The following is a 20,832-nucleotide window of genomic DNA, read 5'->3' as shown; positions in this document are numbered from 1 at the left end:
TTCACAGTAAGGTCATACGTCTTAAGAAGGTATCGTGACACACATTGTGCAACAAACATAAGCGATACTTTCGATAATTTAAATGAGCGGTGACATTCAATGCAAATCGTGACGTGTATAATCATTGCCGAGAAAACTCGAATATATTGAATGGGATGAACAAAACGGGAAAAAGGGAGTCTTTTTCACGCGTAAAAATAGTCTTTCGGTTATGTACTGATATGTAAAATACGTTGAAAGCTATTTAAAAAATGCTATCCCATAAATCTTGTAAATCCAGTAAAATTTACAAATGTAAATAATAATACTATGTAGTCGCGTATTGACGACGCTAAGTAAGGGAAAAATCATATATGAATCTGAACGCTCACTACCGATAGTATTCAAAATACATACTGTAGAATTTTTGTCTGTATGGTAGTGTTATTCATTACATATATATATATATATATATATATATATATATATATATATATATGTACATACACATAATCACATAAATATAGGTTAATATTAAAAAATCTATAGGAAACAACCTCGATAATATTCAAATTTTGATACAACAAGTTTAGACAAATTAAACGAACGAGAAAGATGGAGGAAAACGAGCAAAAATCATTCGATCTGACCTGTATGGACTCGGTGCCGGGCGTTGGTCTCGTTCACCGGAAGGAGATCGTCGTACTCCAGTGTCGTCACGTCCTTCGTATGAACCAAAACAATTACGCTCGTCACCAGCATCAACACCATTGTTATCACCGATCGGTTCACCGTCATTTTGATAGAAAAAAGATTTGCGCTTACCGGGCACGAAAAATCCGTCGCGCGACACAGGGTATGCCGTTCGATCACATTTTCACGAGCCGCGAGAATCGGCGCTTCGAAGAGGAAAGCTCGAAATTATCGAGCGCTCGAAGCGGGAAGTTCGAATGCCGGAATCGCGTACCGGGCGTCAATCCTCGCATATTATTCAAACCCAAACGAACGCGACTATACGTGGACGAGACACGATTACATAGAATATACGAAATCGTCAATTCGTTACGATTTGCGCATTTTTCCCGCGCATTTTAACCTTGTGTGGTGCAAAGTTGGCCCTTTGAGGGCGCGTAATCGATAGGTGCGCAGATCGAACGAACTGTCATTATTACTGCGCATAGGACAGAATTCGCGTGCGAAACGAGTGCACCGTTCACGGATGAGAAACTCGAGGTCGGTGAAACTTTACGAATCTTCTTCGTCCGATCTCGTCCCCCTCGATTCGTGACACACGAAGGGCTGTCAGTCGACGGACATTACACACTCGTCGACTGTCACTCGCGTATGCCTAATTGAATACGGCCTGCTCGGACGCGAAAATAAAAAGAATTATCTGAGACCGCGCGTGCTACCTGTTTTAAAAGAAGTGTGCGCTTGCCGCACGAGTCCATGCTGCACTGCTAGGCACCAGTCAGGTGTTTCAAGCAGCCGCCACGCGACATCCGCGCCATCTGTCCGCCTATCACCGAACTTTTGGCGTCGCGCGTAAACCACCGGCACGCTTTTCACGCGCACGTTCCTTACGTCGTTCTTTCTGTGTCACGTGGTCACTTGACTTCATTCATGGAGACAGGTCCTTTTATACTACGAGCATGTATGCGTAAGTATCAACCGGGTGCGTAGCTATGCGTCGTTCTTAACTCTTCTCCTTTTTTCCATCACTATATGCAACACAGTTTCTATATACGCAAAGCGGAAATTATATCCATTACTTTATTATTGACGCCTCGATTTCTCATGGCCTAACGAGGTATCGTCAAAATATTACTCGTTCGATAAATCGATTTCGATGCGTTGCAGGTTCTCCATAAAAATGCACGCGGTGTAATGAACGCTTCTACGAATCGGCCGCAGCCAACCAAAACGTAATCGATTCGAGGAAAACTGAATTTTATAAGCTACACGTAATCGAAAAATCAACACGTGTTTTATTCCCTTGCTGGTTTCTTATTCAACATGCACTCGTGATTCAACTTTAACCAATAACTGGTATGGTAGTCATTTTCTCACGTAAACTGAATGATAATATATGTACAGAACTCTATAAAAGTCCTTAGAAATTTACAGTTAATGAAAAAAGTACAATAATATTATATATATATCATATTTATTACTGTATTTAAAAACTGATTGAATCATACTGATTAGCAGGTAGCTGCCGTTACGCACGACATCTCACAGTAGCTGTTTTCCAAATTACTATCATTACCAAAGTAAAAATTGCTTGGACGCGATAAACTTCGCCTTACCAGTTAGAGGTTAAAATCATCTTTGCATTTATCGCTTTTTCAATCTTCCACAAATACCTCCAAACGCGTATCTTCCCTTTTATGATTGCCAAACTTGAAACATGGTGTGCAAACGTTACCCAACACCGGCGAACCGTTCGCCGGCTACTTCTAAACAGTTTCCTGCACGAAAGCAGTCGCGATTCGTTCGTTACCTACATTTCCCTATCGGCGGCGATTTCTCACCGCCCCTCTCTTTCTCTCTCTCTCTCTCTCTCTCTCCCTCTCTCTCTCTCTTTTCCTCTCTCTCTCCATTCCCGGCCTTAGCAAGGTAAAATCACGCGTCGCAGTCACGTAAGCGTGGCCTCTCCGCGAAGAGGACAGGGATGGCTCGGTCTACCGGTATTTAATTAAGCCCGGTCGTTCGAGAAAAAAAGCCGTTGGTACAGGAAGCGATGGGTTTCGAGTACGCCGAGCAGCGGACCGTAGTTCGAGCCCCGTTACGGGACAGATTCATTGGCGTAGTCCCAATCGATCGGCCAATGTCCTTTGCACAACGGATGTTTGCGCATCGCGGCGCCTCGACGCCGTTGCAGAATGCCGGTGCAACTTCTCGCCGGTATTCCGCAGGGATCGCGAACCGCGTCGACCTTAAAAATTATCGACACGAGACCCGAGAGTAATGGTCAGAGCAGAACACCGTCTTTGTCTTTGTCGCGCATTCCCTTTTTCCGCTTTATCTCGCTCTATCTGTCCACCACAAAAGGCAAACGATCCGTGTTGTTTTTCAGCCTGACAAGAAAACGGACGGTCGATGCACTTTCAATCGCAGTTCGATCGCGATACGTAATCTCTGAGCGCACAGAGGCAACCGAATCGAGTAATGTGCATACCATGAGATTCGAATGGAAGAATTAAGATGAAAAAAATACACGACTTGCCACCTGCATATTATCCTTGATAAACGGGCTGTCTAATTTTAGCATGATCGTAGGATAATGGGAATGAGATTTGACATAATGATTGTTTACTCAATAGCGTAGAGTTTAGAAAATATGTAGAACAAAATGAGGAAATGAAGATCGAGCTGATTTCACAGGTAATGAAGCTTTCTGTGGTTTTAGAATAGCGTAAAGTATAGAAGATCGTAAAACGTATCTTCCTTTTAATGAGCCACTACTATTCAACCATCTTTCTCACGTATGAAGAATTCACAATACTTTATTGTTCAGCCTCTGAAGACGACAGACTTTTGCCTCCTTCTAATAGTCGCTACAACATTAAAATATCTTCCGGTGTGATTGTAACTGATCGTAACTGATCGTAACTGCCAGGCTATTGCATTAACATCTGTCATTTATGGTGAATAATTATTTAATGTTATTCTATGTACAAGATGTATCACACTTAAGGTATTGAATAACTTTCAGAAGGTGTTCAAGAGGAAAGTCACAGTTGATGCGTAATTTCGATATAGTGTCTAAACATTGCACTACGTACCAACGAAGTTCTTCTATGCTTCTTCATTTTAGTCGCCCTTTTTCAAGCCTTGGGGGACATATTCTCACGAAATCCGGTTCTACTGGTTTGGTGTTAGATACGGAGGTAAAGTTTAGTCTCTGGTGGCCCGGGAAATCGGCACCTCTGTCGATTACTTTACTGCAATGCACCGCATTAGATTAGTTCATTTATTACGTAAAAGAATGTAGCTGCCGTGTTAGAAATAAGACTGTAAAATCCAAATCTAAACGCTATAATGAACACTTTTCATTCATATAGACTCAACTATTCATTTAAGTAAACTCCTTATCATTCTGTAGCTTTACAAATATCTAAAAATTAATAAATATAATCAGAACAAAAATAAAGTTGATAATCCGATTTTGGCAGATGTTAAAATGATGCCAGTTAAATAATTTTCAATTAATTTGTAGATTAATCTTGATATCGGCGTTTATCTTTGGTTGCAATCTCTTTCTCATTTTCATATGTTACGTACGAATAAATGAAAAGACATTAGCGGCGCTCACATTACAGGTTGTCACGTTCTCAAAGAAGATGATATTTATTACTTCAAATTGGTTACAAAATACGCCATAACTCTCGCATAATTTATGACTGTACCGATGGTGTTGACGACGCATCCCGTGAATACATCTCTCTCATATAATATTATACATACGAGAGCAATACGAGAGACCAGGTGTATTTAAATATTCATATGCAATGTATCACGAATCATACATCAGTTTGCGGCTACGAGCATTACAAACGCCGAGTCTACGCAACATATACAGAGTGACTTTTTAATAAAATCATTGATTACCTCCCTTTTATTAATATGTGCAATGCTTATGACTTATGTGAAACAAAAAATGATTTAAATAAATATGATGTCTGCCGCGAATCACTTTTAAAAAAGCCAAAGTATTCAACAAGTAAAAGAAGTTCTTTGAAATTGTAACAATACATAGCTAGTATCGGGAGATAAATGTTTCACTCTGTATGCAAAAATATCATGTAGCCAAACACCATCTCCTGCACAACAGGTTGTTAATTCCTCTCTGTAAGATCCACGGCGGTGGGCTTCATTAAAAATTGAACTGGTCAGAATATCAGAGAGAAGAATAAATTTAATACGTATGAGCCATTAATTAGCGGTCCAATTGCTGATATTCTTATTATACAAGGAGGGCGTAACGTACGTAGAATGTGCTTCCAAAAAAAACCTTCGTAACTACATCGATTTGTTTGCTACGTTTGTATGGGAAATAAAAACTAACAACATTATACGCGCGAAACCTATATAGTACGTTTAAATATGGTAAAGTGCAATCATATATTTACATAAAAATGTCCATAATTCATATATACCTGAAAGGCTAAAGAATACAAGCAGAAACCGAGAATAACAAGCCAGAGTCCAAAGACATCGCCAGGACCAGTCTTGGATCGAGCAACAACTCTATATCCTCACTGGAATAAACTATGCTTACTATAAGAATCAGCGAAAAAATAAGAAGATATTACGCTTAGACAAATCGAACGATCCCGCTAATATCAATCACTACGTCGAAAAAGTTCAATAGCACTAGTTTTGCACCGAACGATCTTAACTTATTCTAAATCCCACAAATCTATCTACATTCGTCTTGGGACAAGGAATGCCCCAATGGAACTCGTTCTGGGTTACAGAATCCTATCTACGTCTAAACGACAATTCGAACTTTAATGATTTATTTGCAACAATTGCGTCGAGTAGTAATTCGGAAACTAAATTTGAGGATTGTATAGATATGTTAAATCAATTTGAAAGGAATTCTCTTCGTGAAGGACTAGAGAGAGGAGAACATGGCAAGAAAAACAATTAACTCTACACAAACACATTTATAGCTGCCGGGTTTCGCGAGCAATGAACTCATGGGAAGTACGTACTTACTTACTTGCATCGTGCTAAGATGCTGCTACGAATAACCGCAATGCTCATCTCATTACTATGAGTGTTAATACTTACAACATCAAACCCGCGTAACTATCGCGGCTCTAAGTTTTGTATTAATACAACTTTATCTTTTCGTACAAAATTTTGTCTAACATACTTCTACCGATTTAACAGTTGTCTTTTTCTTTACAGACATTAAAATATCTTCGGAAAAGAAGGAGACACATATTTTGCTTACTCCAACGCTATATTTATTTTAAACGTACAGCTTTAAAATACAAAATAAATGTTTGCTTAAACAAGAGATACGTAACTGTCAAATGGAATTTCTGCCTTCTTCTATTGACGCATGTTTATTAAAACTTAAGGATCACCCTTTCTTATGCTAATCCTGTGCTTCCTCCGTATCTCAGCTCATTGTATGTATATTGAAACTACATTTATATAAGTATGTAATGTGTAAAGATTAAAGGCACATCAAACGTGAAAAACAGGGAATACAATTATTGGACGAACAAATATTGAATTAATTAAGTATTCAAATTAATAAAAAGTTAGTTTAATATTAATAAAAAGTTTATCAAAGTAAAATGTTAGTAAATTTTTTTTTGGAAAAAATGTTAATACAGGCACATACGTATATCTAGGAAATAATATCTTTGACAAAGAATTCGTGAACAATGTGCAATAGACTTCTGTATCATACACATAGCTCGAGGAATTTTTTAAAAGAATTTTTCTAGGCACGCACAATGTACACCAGATCGGACAGGTAAGATATAACGAGTGGGAATACAGAAAGGAAACCTCTATAACGGTATAAAATATAGTGGAACTGTTTGCTTGCAGAAAACAAGAAATGGAATACGCAGTCTTTTTCCCCGAGGACGATCTAGATTACAGAATAAACCGCGCATTACGAAGGGGACCGCATTTCCTCAGGTTATCTGTGTATACATTTGGTACAAGCAGAGAAGAAATTTCTTCTCTGGTACAAGACAAGATTTCCATACGACTTTATTACAGAAACGTCTATTTGGGTGATCTTATACGGTATTATGTTTCTTTGCAATGATGTCACAGAAAAAAATACTAAATAAAAGTACAAAGATAGTTTATTATTAATATAAAGAACTAGAAAAAATAAACATATATTTATATGATCTTTTAATTTCATTAGCTGCAAAATTTTATTTACACAGTCATAAAATCCCGCCACGACACGCTATCATCATTTTACCAATTTGAAATTTTCGCACGGCACCATTATAGCAATGTCTTAAGGCTTAAGTAATATCCTGAAGTGACAGCGGCGGATATTACCTACTGCAACTTCGTACAAAATAGACGTTACGAGGTCTGCCGATGCACAATTGAGAAACACTATTTGAATAATTTCCTTAGCAATAATTTCCTCAGTCACGAATAAGACGCGTATCATTTTGCTCGCATAATACAATCACTAGAGCAATTAATTTGATTTTTTGAACATCATTTAATCATCAAACATCATTATAATTAAATGTAAAATACAACTTTCATACATTATTCTTAATATTTATCATTTTATGGAAGATATTGAGACAATTATACATTTTAATAGATCTAACTTATAAATATTTGATATATTTAGTTTTCTTTCGATATATATATAAAATCTTTCATATTACATAATTACATAAAACTTTGAGAGATTAAATTAATATTTAATAATGCATAAAAAATAATCTGTAACATATTCAAGATATATGTACATAACAATGAATTATAATATGTGGCACTGACAATGAAAGCAATCACCAGTACATCTATAAGATTTCATAAATTTGAGCTCCGGAGATGGTTGTGCAGGTCCTAAATTTAAAGAATCTTCACTTTCTTCACTCATTTCTTCAATGCTAAATGTATCAGTTAGATCTTGCTTATGCTTGGAGGAATCTTTCGATTTAGTTGTTGGAAAAAGAGTCATTTCTCCTTCACTAAAAAATATATAAAGATACATAACTATACTACATTTACTATACTAAGAATTACTACATATATAATATATATATTATTAACTACCTTTCACTATCACTATGCCAATATTCAACAAGAGGAAGATGTTCTTTATTCTTATTTGGTACAGGAAGTCTTTGAATAGAAATCAGACCAGCAGCACTACTACCACTCCCGCATCCCTTATCATATTTTGGCAACTTCACATAATCTGAATTACGCTGAATACGTTTAGCTTGTTCAATTCGTGCTTCTGCCCAAAACAGATAACATATAAAGGAAATTGTAAATATTGTGATATTTGTAATTTATAAAACAACAATTAACAATTCAATACCAAGCTTTCTTTGCAATTGTTTAGTAGTAGAATTATGCTGTGATGTCTGTGTCTGATTGCTGCTACAACTGCTATCGCTTCCCTAAAATAAAAAGAAATAAAGCAACGTGTCTCTTTCATTATTATCTCTATTTACTTATTTTAATTTTAATTTATAAAATGGATAATATTATGGATCATATATTTACCAAGAAAAGTCTTTCATCTTCTGTATGACTAGTGGTTTTTGGATCACTGTCAATCCCACTATCTTCCATCACAAAATAAAAATGTATTGTAAACTAAAGATTAAATCTCTCAATTCATCTGAAATCAAGGTAAGACATTTTTAAATTTCCAATTACACAAAATTTTCATACACATAATCACATGTATAAATATAACAACATTTTTTAAAATAACTAATAAAATAATACCTCTTGTCACTTAAATATTCAATAACAATGCACACATTCCACCTTTAATTTATGTACTGTCATCTTTTATATACAAGTACTTTGAACAAGTACTTAAAAAATAATAATTTATTCTGAAATATAATACAATTTACATGTAATGCACATTCTATGTAAAACCATGCTTAATGAAAGATAATCTGAAAATTGTTACTCACAAGTATTTGCAAGCTATTCTGACTTATCTAGTAGGAAGCATGCTTACATTATCATGGTATGCTCCATTATTGATTTTCTTTCTCTATATAACCACACACAATATGTTAAAAATATTGCCCTTATTTAAAAGATAATCTTATATGTTTAAATGTATACTTTACCTCTATCTAAATGTATATAAATTTACAATTAAATATATTTGAGCACAGTATATTATATTCCTTTATTTATGCATATATTCAGCACTATAATATAATTTAAAATTTTTAATATATAAACCACCGAATATTTAAATTTGTAGAGCTTTAAAATTTGTATCCTGGCGTAACTTAAATAAATTATTATATTGTATGACAGAATTATTAACTTAAAACAGATAATATTTAAATGTTATGATAGTATAACAAGTTTCCTAGGAAACCAAAACTTATTTCTATGTATTTATTGAGAAAAATAAGAGATATAAAGAACTTCAGTTTAGTTTTTATTTAGTTTTTTAATATATGTTTACTATAGTAGAACAGTTTTCTATTCATCTAGTACAAAAGCCAATTTAGTTAATACAAATATACAAACGAAATTCCATATCTTTTCATAAACTGAAAAATTTTAATATTATTATTTTAAATTGTAAGAGTTTGAATAAATATTATTCAATAATATAATATTAAAATTACGTTATTGTTAGAAAGAAAACGAGAAATTAAAAAATTAAGAATAAAAATATACATAGAGAGAGAAAATAATAACTTTTATATAATAATAAACATAAACACTAATTTGCAATATTTCTCTATGTAGTTGGATACTAAGTAAGTTCTAATCCAAGAATCATGCGTCCATCACTAGTAAAGAGAACACTTTCTAAAGTGGCAGAAGTATCAAAAGAACCAGCAAGAGTTAGTATTTCACACATTTTATTTAATTTAATACAATTTCAGACTCATTTAATAAAGAATTAATAACTATTTTCTTATTTATGTTTAGCATATAAGCTTCTTGAAGAGCCGTGTGGATCTAGGTGGTGGTGATATGGATTGGTTACGAGGAAGAGTTTTCTTAAAACCAGAAGATCAACTAGTATTAACAGATGCAGTATGTGCACCTTTTCATTATTGAAACATCATACATTCCAACTACGAGTTTCTAAGAAAGTTTGTAACTAATTCAAAAAATAAAACTTTAGGAATTACAAGAAGAGATTGCAAGAGTTCTGACTATACATAACACAAGAGTTCCAGATTCTTTAGTTGAGTGGTCATGGAAATTAAAAAGTTTCATATTATTACCTCCTCCACCACATTTAATAACTGTTCTAAGTGTTCCTGGATCACTATTGCATAAAGATTCTGAAGAAGCTAGAATACAATTGGCAGGAGGACTTGTTGGTAAAATTCCATAAATACAAATATAAGAATTTTACAATTAATTTAATATTTTATTAGGTAACATTTAAATATATCATTGTAGTGGATACTCCTTTTGAAGAAGCCATATTACATGATGATGAGGAAGAAAGAGAAGAAGAAGAGGAAGAAGATGAAGAAGAAGGAGTAGATGTTGAAGAGCAAGAAGGTAAGATGATTAATTATAATAATAGAGAAAGTTACAAAAATCTCTTCAAATATTTATTTTTGATAAAAGTGAAAAATAATTAAAAAATTTCTGTGTTCAAAATTCAAAATTTTGAAAAAATACTGAAAATCGTGAAGAACATGAACCTGAACCTGACCATGAAGATGATCATGAAGAAGAAAGAGTAAAACCAAAAAAAATACCAAATCAATTTAACTTTTGTGAAAGAGCTGCTTTAACTTATACCAATCCTATGCGAGTAAGTATAGAACAGTTTAGATTTTATAGACTAAGATCTATTTAATTATTTTTATATTAATTTATAGGAAATGAGTACCCAAACAATACCACCTCCAACAGAGACATTTAATACCCATGTTTTTCAATGGACAATTTTTGATGAATATCAGGTATGTATTTTATTTTGAATTAAATCATTCAGAATTATATGAATTAGAAAGATGAATGAATATATATCTTAGGAAGATTTTGCTCAACAACAACGTGAAAGAGAAAGAGAAAGAAGAATTCCATTTCTACAACTGAAGAAGGAGGATATGAAGAAAAAAGCTCAAACTGAATCCACAGCATTAACATCTAGAATGTTACAAGCTGCAAAAACATTGGAACGAATGGTAAATCAAAATATTTTTGATGAAATAGCACAAGGTTAATATTTTAATTCAGTGACTCCCCAAAAAATTTATACTTTATTTAGAGAAATATTTAATATAAATATTATTAGATTACAGATATTGGGATGATCCAAGTGATGAATTTAAAGTTGGAGAAGGTTCATTACTACCTTTATGGAAATTTCATTATGAAAAAACCAAGAAACATGATGTTACAGATTTATGCTTCAATAGTAGATATTATGATTTATTTGCAGTTTCATATGGGACAAGTTAGTAAAAAATATAAAAATTCGGTTATATACAAATGCTTATATACAAAATATTTCAGTGTCATTTAGTAATTCGATAATAGATGGAACAGTATGCTTATTTAGTTTAAAAAATCCATCATATCCAGAGTGGATCTGTCCAACAGAATCTCCCGTAATGTGTTTAGACTTCAGTGAACAACATCCACATCTTTTAGTTATTGGTAATAAAAACAAATATTATATAGTACATTTTCATTATAATATCATTACTATAATACTGTCTTTTTTAATGATAAAGGTACTATGGATGGTGCTGTTGCTGTTTATAATATTATGTTGCCACCTACAGTCCCTCAATATAGAAGCAATGATGTTGTTCAAAAACATGGAGGTATTGTGTGGGAGGTTTGTTGATTACAAATAAAAATATCTAAAATGCCTAACAACATCACTGTGTTAATTATTTCAAAATGTATTTATCATTAATACAATATTTATGATATATAATGTTCAAGGTACATTGGGCACCAGACACGGAAGAAGGTAATTTAGCATTCTACAGTGTTAGCATTGATGGAAAAGTAAACTACTGGATATTAAGTGAAAATAATCTTGGTTTGACAACTGTGATGACCCTTTTTCTGGACAGACCACCAATACCTGGACCAGATGGTACTATAATTACACTTAAGGGTAAGAATATTTTATACCATTAATATAATTTCTAAGATTAACAAGCTCCAATAAATATTAATAAAATTTACTAGGTTGTGGAACATGTCTAGCATTTCACCCTGCAGATCAAAATGTATTCTTGGTAGGAACAGAAGAAGGAACAATTTATAAGTGCAATACAGCATATAGTAGTGTTTATATGAGAACTTATAATGAAGCACACAATATGCCAGTCTACCGGATAGTATTTAATAAATTCAATTCCAGTATATTTGCAAGTTGTTCTGGTGATTGGAGAATAAAAATATGGGAAGATGATAGGATGTAAGTTTCAATTACATTCATAGTTTTCTTAAATTCTTAATTTTTTCTTATCTGTTAAGTATGCACTGTTTTAGGGAACCCTTATTTATGTTTGATCTTGGCGTTCCCATTGGAGATGTTCAATGGGCACCATATAGTTCAACAGTATTAGCTTGTGTTTCAAATGATGGGAAAGTTACAGTATTTGATTTGAATGTAAATAAATATCGACCAATATGTAGTCAACCAGTTGTTAGCAGAAAAAAATATAAACTAACTAGACTTGCATTTAACAATAAATTACCATTCATTATAGTGGGCGATGATAAGTATGTAATTATTTTATAGTTTTATTCAATAATATAATTGTATGTTTAATGAATAATGTTATAATACAATTCCATTTTCATGTCTCGTCAACAGAGGTACCATAAATACATTGAAATTGTCACCAAACCTTAGATTAAAAGTAAAACCAACTAAGAGGCAACTTCATTTGACAGATAGAGAATTAGAAATTATGAAATTAGAAAGATTATTAAGTTTTGTACGTGAACCAGCTATTTTACCACCACCAAAAGATATAAGGGTAGAAATCTAAGCCATACTTTTAATCACAAATATATTTGCATGTGCATTTTTAAAATAAAATCTGTTTAGATATAAAAATTATATATTGCAGATAATAATGATAATCATCACTATTGTATAATACTATAATAAAAAATTATAATATTCTCTAATTTTTTGTAAACATCAACACTTTATTAACATTTGCTATAACAGAAAATACATATTAATATCTATGTCTTTATATGAAGAAATTGGCACTAAATTTAGAATGATTTACAAATTTAAACTTATCTATATAATTACTATAACATGTCTTCTAGACTAGAAGCGAATTATTAACGATTATGAAACTACTTTAATACATTCCTTTGTAAACAGAATTATTAATGTTTTTGCAATTCCATATATAACAGTACCACATAGTTTCATAATAAGTCTTTAAATACTTTTAAAGAATAAGTTAGTGATTTCAGAAATAGTTTACATTAATTATATACATATAATAATATTTGTTGTTACCTAAATTTGTATATGAAATTTAATAAGTATTAAAAAAGGATAATAATTAAGAAAATATCAATGTAAATATCGAGTTACGTATTTAATAATAGCTAATATTATAAGAAAATGTGGTCCAAATGAAATTACTTTGTAATATCCTTACAAAGAAAAATTTGATTAATGGTTTTAAAAAGTGTTTTAATTCAGTAAGTTTTAATTCAACAGTATGCACAATTTCCTATAAACTTAATACAAGCATTATTATTACACAAATCTTATTTTCTGATATTTCAAATGTATTAAGCACTGGCTATCACAGTGTCTGTTATCTTTAATTACCTTTTTAATATCAAAGAAATATTTATATATAAGTTGTTATATCAAATTAAATGTTATTGAACAAATTATTTTTTCGAAAAAAAAATGATGTATATGAAAAAATATTAACATTTATATAAAACAATTTAGGAACATATAATATTAAATAGAAATAATTTTAAAATAATATATAAAAATACTAAATAACATACAAAAATATTGATTATAAATACAGTTAAAAATATAAAAAGTATATTATTCATTAAACTGAATAATTTTTATATCTTTGGCACATCTATTTGTTGTATAAAACGAAATCGAAATGAAATATTTAATACTATAATTAATACTGACAATGCATATGCAAGAAATTAAAATCATAATATCAACTTATAAACTATATTTCTTTTACAAAAAAAAACATATTTTATAATTATCTAACCAACAAGTTTCATTACTATATTACATTCAAAACAATCTGAATCTTTCTTAGGAACTTGATGTCATGATAATTTATTATTAATGAAACAAAAAAAAGAAAATTTTTTTATCTCCAATACGCAATTATTTAAATACAATTAAAATTTAAGTACCTATATATTTATTATAAATGTTAGAAAATATATAACATCTACATTTTTAAGGACATTTTATAGAACCTTCTCTTTGTTCTCATACTAAATTTCTAGCCAAATTAGTAATAATTCTTATTCTAGCATAAAATCGCGTAACCTTATACAATATCGGAAAATAATATTTCTCATTCGAAAATGCTATAATGTATTCCCAATACAATTTTTTCAGAGGATATACTAATTCGGATGATTAAAATTATGGAAAAAGATTGTAAAGCCTAAATATATTTGTAGATGAGATAATTATAGATTACATAATTTAAATTATGTATTTTGGAAAAATTTCTTTCCCAATTTCATATATGACTTACTACAAGATTAACTTTTAATGAAGAAACCCTTGAAAAGAAATTTTACCAGGGAGTTCTGGATTTTCTATCACACCCCTGAAATATTTTAATTCTAAAAAATCCCTAATATTATTTGGGCATGGCACTTGTCTGCCAGCAAATTCGATACTTGACATTGGATGAAGAAATTGCTCTGGAAAATCTTTATTGTTTAAAAACCATGCATCTCTAAGCATAGACCCATTTTTTGCATAAAATGGAAGTATGTTTACAGTTAAATGGTTTACCTTTGAATACTGTACTTTAAAAAATTCACCTTCTATTGCCTTTTTCCAGACAAAACCATGATTGTCAACAACAGGTTTATCCATGGCTTGAATTAACCATGATGATCTCTCAAGATCATCACGATTTACTCCTATTTGTACTTCATGATCCCATGGTAAAATATCACCATTTCTCATAGCACCAAGTAAAGATCCACTTTCTAACCAATATCTGATACCAACTTCTTCTAATTTATCAAACACATGATGAGCAACTTTTCTCAATCCTGAGATGCAGCAAGGTGGAGTAAACCGATTTTGATAAAGATAAGATGGAATACCATTTATGACTGGTCCAAAACATCTACTACTTTCTCTAGAACAGCCATACCATTCTATAGAATCGGAAGCTCTTGTAACCTTCTTAATTCCCAATTTTTCAAACATAGTTCGTTCACGATCTTGATGTAACTGTTGTACCTTCCATAAGAATTGCGTACCTTTATATGATGATTTTCCTTCGTTGAAATGATAATTTGACAACATATGAATCTGGCAACATGTAATAAATTATTTACTTGAATAAATTTTGCTTATTATTAATATATTTTTATACATTAAACATCGTGGATCATAGTATTTGAATCATAAACTTAAACAAAGGAATAATAAGTAAAACCTTCAAATATACAAATAAAAACCTTTTCTTTGTTAAAAATTAAATATAAATTACAAACCTTTACACCTAATGCAGTTGTTTGAATATATAATGCATCCGTAAAAGGTAGTAAGAAAGGATCAGTTAATTTTCGTAATAATTTTGTCTCAAGCATAGTAGCATGTTTTCCATTTATTCCATCACATTCAGTGCCCATTGTGTACGAGAACTTCAGACTCCATTCTTTTACTTTTAAATCTATATTGACACAATTTAAGGTTACGGTTCCTACTGGTATACCTATAGCACCTAATTTTGTAGATTGTGATACAGTCTCCTGAAAAATATTTGATATAAGACAATTAAAAAAAAGCAAATTATTGCCTTACAATAAAGTAATAATGTTATATATAACGTATTTCTTACTTCCATGCTTCGCTTGGTAGAAAGCCTACTACCATCAGGTAAAAATAAAACGTATTTTGTACGTATATAAAATAGTGGATTTCTTTCATCGTAAGATTTATTAAATTCCGGTTGCAAATTTATTAGTTTAACATTTTGCATGCTTTCATTTGCAAAGTCCAATTCCAGTGGAGGATATGGTAATTCATTGCTTACTATTAAAATTGGTATAGTAGGAAAAAGACTTAACACAGACTCTACAGTGGAAGTTACATCATTTTCAAAAGTTTCAAATTGTCGTATAACCACAGTTACTAATCGAGCTAATCGCCGATGAAGTTTTTGCGGAGGATCAGGTGTTACGACGGTAGTTGGTGTCAACAATCGCAAAGTGTTTTGCGTTGAAAATAACCTCCATATTCTGTGCCACACAATAATATTAGCTAGTAGTGCAAGCACTAATAACGTTCTTACAAACTTAAAACGCATAATTATCACATATTTTGTGATATCATCGTAGATCAAATTTTTTTTACTTCATCCTTATATTATCACACCTCCAAATTACGTTTAAATGTTTGACAAATCACAGTACCTCTGCATGTTTCAATTCACTTCTACTCAGCATTGCCAATCTATTATTTTCCGGATGCAACATAAAAATATAACAATTGAAATGAATTGAAATACTATTTATATTACATCATCATTTAATAAATATTTATTGTATTATTGTAAGATTTTAATATTTTTAACTAATTTTCCGTAATAAAAAACGAAAGTTTTAATCCAACATTTAAAAAATTCAAAATTACGCTACGATCTGGTGACATTACAAATGTAAATGTTTAGAATACTGTCTTGCTGTTGTTTTTACATAAACGTCAAAGTCTACATTTGTTGCAATCGGCGTTCCAATGAAATTGGTAGGAACGTAGAACTAGTTCTGTGATCATTGTATTATAATTTACGTAAACGAGAAGTAATAAAGTTCAGATAAACTTTGATACGGAAGCCTTTCTATCGAAGTACCATGCCTCTCCATCGCTATACTCATGCAGTTCTATGTAGAATTCCTCTTTCGCTTCGTACAAGAGGCGAGGTCACATTAGACGAAGCTAGAACTCAACATTTGGCACTTGCTCAGCTTCTACGAGAACTCGACATCGACGTTGTTGAAATGCCACCGGATGAAAATTCACCGCTCTGTGTTTTTGTCGAAGATATCGCAGTTGTGTGCAATGGTATTGCACTTATAGCACGGCCCAATGAACCATCGCGCCTAAAAGAGGTATATTTATAAAATCGTATAGTAATTAATAAATAGTTTCTAATTATATTATTGTTATTTTATATAAATAATGAAATTTCAGTCTATTATGCTATTGTATTATTTAAGAGAAAAGCTAAATCATTAAATATCATTTTAAGTATATATCAATATACTATATTGTATATCACATTATAACATTAAATTAAAAATATGAATTGAACAATTATTTCGTGCATATTCGCATAAAAAGAATATAACTTCATTACAGTGTTACATGTATTAACATTATTATTCTGTAATGTTTCCAGTATGTGAATAACTAAAATGATGATGATCTAATTCCAGATTGAGACAATTAGAGCTGTTTTAAAGAAGGAATTGGAAATTCCACTTATAGAAATAGCTGACAAAAATGCTCGTCTAGATGGAGGAGATGTTTTATTTACTGGTAAGTTTTGTTTTTAATATTAAGTTAATGAACTTACAACCAAATTATTAAACAGAAGTAACTGATTATTATAGGTCGTGAATTTTTTGTTGGATTGTCTCATTATACTAATGAAGCAGGTGCAAGAGCAGTTGCAGCAGCATTCCCAGAATATCCATGTGTACCTATTAAGGTTGGTTAATTATTAAAAGTTATGTTAGTAGTATTTAATATAATTTATATAGTCATCTGCTTTTTAATATATATTACACTAACATTTCAGTCCTCTATTTTATATAAATCTATATTTACTCTAAAAGTGTAAAATAATGCATGAATTATTTTGTTAAATATCTCTTGAAGTAAGAAGGAATTGATGTTGTTTGCATAATTGGATTTTATTTGATATTTATCAACATTTTTATTTCATTATATAATCTGTGTCATCAATGAGTATCATGTGTTATAAAGAAATTAAAACATATATGTGTATTGTGATTGTTTTAGAAATATACTTTTGTATTATTAGTATCTATATCATGTAGTCTTTATTATATCTTGAAAGTTAGTTTAATGAAGTCATGTAATAATATATTATATGGGTAATTGTACTTTGGATTTTATATCCATATATTAAATTAATAATTATAGTCTATATTATTAGTTGCATATGAATTACCAAATAGTTTTGTTAGTAAATATTAAACTAAAAAATATTACTACTTATATTAAGAAAACTCGTTTAAAACATACTACTTATATAATACATAACAAAATGCGCGTGAGACCACACACACTTACACATATAGGTTATAAAATATGATTGATCACAACAAAAGGTTAAGATCAAACAACTTACCATTCTGGTATTCATTTAAGGTGGGTGATGGTGGTGAAGAGGTGATAGTGGAGAGTCTTACCTCAGCCCCAATTCAGGTTTGGGTGTATTAGACTGACTCTCTTTTGCATATTATATTGAAAAAAGATTTCACGATTTAGAAACACAATTTTGCACGGTTCCAACAAATTTGTTTGTGAATATACTTTTTACAATTACCCATTACAGATTTAAAACAGAATGCTTTCAGAAATGGAGTTTTATATACATAGTATGTAAGTTATGGCTTGGTGTAATTATGCACATGAAACACATACATACACTGATACACAAGATCATATTTCACTCTTGCATGTGATTAATGTTTGTATCTTTTTTGCATAAATTTATCATATTGCAGAACTTCATATTGTGCAACTTCAATCAATTTTATAAGTATATATAAAAAAATGTATGTAGAATATACAAAAATATTTTTGTTAAAAAGTATATTTTAATTTCTATAATTATAAAATTTTAATAATTGATTGAAGATACATTATTTGCTACTCTTATTATGCGTATTAAACTCATAAATCAAAAATAGTAATTCCATCAATTTTACTTGGTTATTTTTCTTATGCAATGCTACAGAGGACTTACATATATGTATTCATTTTTCATTTTCTATTTTATGCATTGTGTTTATTATAAAAGCTAGCTGATGAAAATGATGCTTAAATTATCTAAATATGTATCTATTTTGTTCTAACCTAAGTTATATCTGAAATAATATAAATATCATGAATATAAAAAAAAGGTTAATAATTTTATCATTATTACATTCATGATTACAATTCATGTATTGTTTGAGATTGAAAATACTTATATTTTTATTTAATTATTGTTTATAGGTTGCTGAATCCAAGCGTCTTAAAGGTTTAGTTACAATGGCTGGCCCTGATATTATTTGTGTAGGTGCTGGAAAAGAATCTCAAGAAGTCTTGAAGGTATTTATTTGTAATTCAAATATCATTACTTTTTACATTTGTCTATATCTTTTCAATTTGCCCATCTTTTACATAATATATTGTTTATAATGCAGAGAATTGAGAGGGAAGCAACTTATAGTTACCAAACATTAACTGTGCCTGAAGATGCTGCAGCGAATGTACTTTATGTTAATGGAACTCTAATTCATAGATCAGAAGATGAGATTCCACAATCAAGTAAAGTTTTTGCAGAAAAAATTGAGTTTCCAACCAGATCCTTACGTATGTCTGAATTAGCGAAGGTTAGTTCCGGTTTAACTTCTTGTTGTTTACTGGTGCGTAGACCCAGACATATTCGCAGTATTTAAGCTATGGAATGAAGACCAGAAATCTATGACAACCTAGCAAACGTGTTAAATTGCTAGGATCATATATTGATGTGAACCATAAAATCAAGAATTTAAATATTTCTAATAGGAAATATTACCGAAATGCTGTGCAAAAAACTATAATATTGACGTAGCACGTACGTCACTCCAAAACTCTAATAACTACTTTAATGAACAGAAAGATTATTTTGTAATTATTTTATAAAAAGATTATCTTAATATAAAAGAGATTTTATAATTAAGAAGATTAATATATTTGATTTTAACGTATTTACAGTAGAGATAATATATTGAGACTTTATTTACCTAATTTGTAGTTTTATATCACATGAAGTCATAATTTCTATCTTGCCATTTATATAATATTTATCTTTTTTTGATACGTTTCAATTTTATTATGACAGCATTTATAAATACATATTTTTTATATTTTCGTGATTTCAAACCTATTTTATGATTGTTTTTTAGTTATTATATTTTATATTTTAATAATATATGATGAACTTTTACATACAATAAATTTAATATCAAAATATTATAGTAATTTAATTATATTGCACAAAATTTCTTTTTTATAAAGACCAAAAATATAAAAAAAAATTGATCTATAGATTATACAAGTAAATCAAAATGAATTTTTAATTAAGCACAAAAAGAACAAAATCATAAAATAAAAATAAAAAACCTAATACCAATCTATGTCTTCGTCTTTTGATATTTTGTGTTATATTATTAAAAATCAGTTATTAGAATCATCAATCATCAGTATTCTAATACCTTTGAATGCATTTGCTACTAGTCTATTAAAAGTGTTCACTTAATGTTCACCTATTCAAATAGAGTTCTTCTATAATTCAATTATATACTACAGAGTTAATGATATATAAAAGCACTGATAGTTAAGAGTTAACATGCTGATTCACATTATAGCAAAGTTACATGGTTAAGAGTCTACTGAGCAAAAGGAGAAGTAAAATTTCTGTATAAGAACAAATTTCATATATACACAATATATATTGCAGCAAGCTTAAACCGTTTTGGCAAATTTACAACTGTAGAGTATCAATACGATTTGTGGTACTATAATATAATTTCTTGATATTTCTTAAAATCATGACAATATTAAAATCAGTTTGTTATATTTTTATATACTTTAATATGAATGTTTTCATATTAATCCAAACTTTT

General features: G+C 30.5%; 5 protein-coding genes and 3 long non-coding RNA genes across 13 annotated transcripts in view; 4 read left to right on the top strand and 4 right to left on the bottom strand.

The window, feature by feature from the left end:
• Positions 1-1,332, bottom strand: part of LOC117236026 — a 218,042-nt gene extending 216,710 nt beyond the window's left edge. Inside the window, exon 1 of the mRNA XM_033498604.1 lies at positions 630-1,332. Coding sequence (XP_033354495.1) covers positions 630-777 — 148 coding nt within the window. The 5' untranslated portion in view covers positions 778-1,332. The remainder of the gene's footprint in view (positions 1-629) is intronic.
• Positions 1,333-1,519: 187 nt separating this feature from the next.
• LOC117236028 lies at positions 1,520-4,665 on the top strand. 3 transcript variants are annotated; one of them, XR_004493769.1, is made up of 6 exons: positions 1,520-1,639; positions 1,840-2,028; positions 3,059-3,366; positions 3,500-3,629; positions 3,698-3,872; positions 4,305-4,665. It is a non-coding gene; the product is annotated as an uncharacterized LOC117236028 (long non-coding RNA). The 3 variants fall into 3 exon arrangements; XR_004493770.1 differs by having other exon boundaries at positions 1,840-1,943; positions 3,059-3,629; XR_004493768.1 differs by having other exon boundaries at positions 3,059-3,629.
• Positions 4,666-4,679: 14 nt separating this feature from the next.
• On the top strand, positions 4,680-6,203 carry LOC117236025. The gene is made up of 2 exons (XR_004493767.1): positions 4,680-5,694; positions 5,902-6,203. It is a non-coding gene; the product is annotated as an uncharacterized LOC117236025 (long non-coding RNA).
• Positions 6,204-7,421: 1,218 nt separating this feature from the next.
• On the bottom strand, positions 7,422-8,812 carry LOC117236005. Of its 2 annotated transcripts, none has more exons than XM_033498572.1 (6): positions 8,658-8,812; positions 8,461-8,573; positions 8,233-8,350; positions 8,045-8,126; positions 7,774-7,957; positions 7,422-7,688 (listed from the first exon to the last, which is right to left on the bottom strand). In XM_033498572.1, the coding sequence occupies exons 3-6, from the start codon at positions 8,299-8,301 to the stop codon at positions 7,475-7,477; spliced, it is 549 nt and encodes a 182-aa protein (XP_033354463.1). In that variant the 5' UTR covers positions 8,302-8,350; positions 8,461-8,573; positions 8,658-8,812; the 3' UTR covers positions 7,422-7,474. The 2 variants fall into 2 exon arrangements, with proteins under 2 accessions (XP_033354463.1, XP_033354462.1); XM_033498571.1 differs by having other exon boundaries at positions 7,426-7,688; positions 7,774-7,960; positions 8,658-8,805.
• On the top strand, positions 8,748-12,776 carry LOC117236002 (dynein intermediate chain 2, ciliary). Of its 2 annotated transcripts, none has more exons than XM_033498567.1 (15): positions 8,748-8,831; positions 9,460-9,557; positions 9,646-9,753; positions 9,845-10,046; positions 10,129-10,233; positions 10,371-10,492; positions 10,560-10,643; positions 10,716-10,902; positions 10,979-11,140; positions 11,200-11,343; positions 11,421-11,527; positions 11,638-11,815; positions 11,890-12,121; positions 12,196-12,429; positions 12,524-12,776. In XM_033498567.1, the coding sequence occupies exons 2-15, from the start codon at positions 9,492-9,494 to the stop codon at positions 12,699-12,701; spliced, it is 2,109 nt and encodes a 702-aa protein (XP_033354458.1). In that variant the 5' UTR covers positions 8,748-8,831; positions 9,460-9,491; the 3' UTR covers positions 12,702-12,776. The 2 variants fall into 2 exon arrangements, with proteins under 2 accessions (XP_033354458.1, XP_033354456.1); XM_033498565.1 differs by lacking the exon at positions 8,748-8,831 and adding an exon at positions 9,055-9,288 and having other exon boundaries at positions 12,524-12,701.
• Positions 12,777-14,070: 1,294 nt separating this feature from the next.
• On the bottom strand, positions 14,071-16,387 carry LOC117236003 (fukutin-related protein). Its single transcript, XM_033498568.1, has 3 exons — positions 15,768-16,387; positions 15,421-15,678; positions 14,071-15,235 (listed from the first exon to the last, which is right to left on the bottom strand). The coding sequence occupies exons 1-3, from the start codon at positions 16,233-16,235 to the stop codon at positions 14,453-14,455; spliced, it is 1,509 nt and encodes a 502-aa protein (XP_033354459.1). The 5' UTR covers positions 16,236-16,387; the 3' UTR covers positions 14,071-14,452.
• Positions 16,388-16,669: 282 nt separating this feature from the next.
• LOC117236004 (N(G),N(G)-dimethylarginine dimethylaminohydrolase 1) lies at positions 16,670-19,834 on the top strand. Of its 2 annotated transcripts, XM_033498569.1 has the most exons (6): positions 16,670-17,037; positions 17,365-17,467; positions 17,542-17,639; positions 18,326-18,382; positions 19,178-19,273; positions 19,369-19,834. In XM_033498569.1, exons 1-6 carry the CDS (start codon positions 16,780-16,782, stop codon positions 19,621-19,623), a joined length of 867 nt encoding a protein of 288 aa, XP_033354460.1. In that variant the 5' UTR covers positions 16,670-16,779; the 3' UTR covers positions 19,624-19,834. The 2 variants fall into 2 exon arrangements, with proteins under 2 accessions (XP_033354460.1, XP_033354461.1); XM_033498570.1 differs by lacking the exon at positions 18,326-18,382.
• LOC117236006 lies at positions 16,925-18,658 on the bottom strand. Its single transcript, XR_004493764.1, has 3 exons — positions 18,306-18,658; positions 17,505-17,631; positions 16,925-17,028 (listed from the first exon to the last, which is right to left on the bottom strand). It is a non-coding gene; the product is annotated as an uncharacterized LOC117236006 (long non-coding RNA).
• Positions 19,835-20,832: the final 998 nt, after the last annotated feature.

The sequence above is a fragment of the Bombus vosnesenskii genome, unplaced genomic scaffold (assembly GCF_011952255.1).
Source record: "Bombus vosnesenskii isolate JDL3184/JDL3185 unplaced genomic scaffold, Bvos_JDL3184-5_v1.1 scf7180000013339, whole genome shotgun sequence".
NCBI lineage: Eukaryota > Metazoa > Arthropoda > Insecta > Hymenoptera > Apidae > Bombus > Bombus vosnesenskii.
The sequence above is the reverse complement of the archived record's forward strand: the minus strand, read 5'-3'. Positions and strand labels throughout refer to the sequence as shown.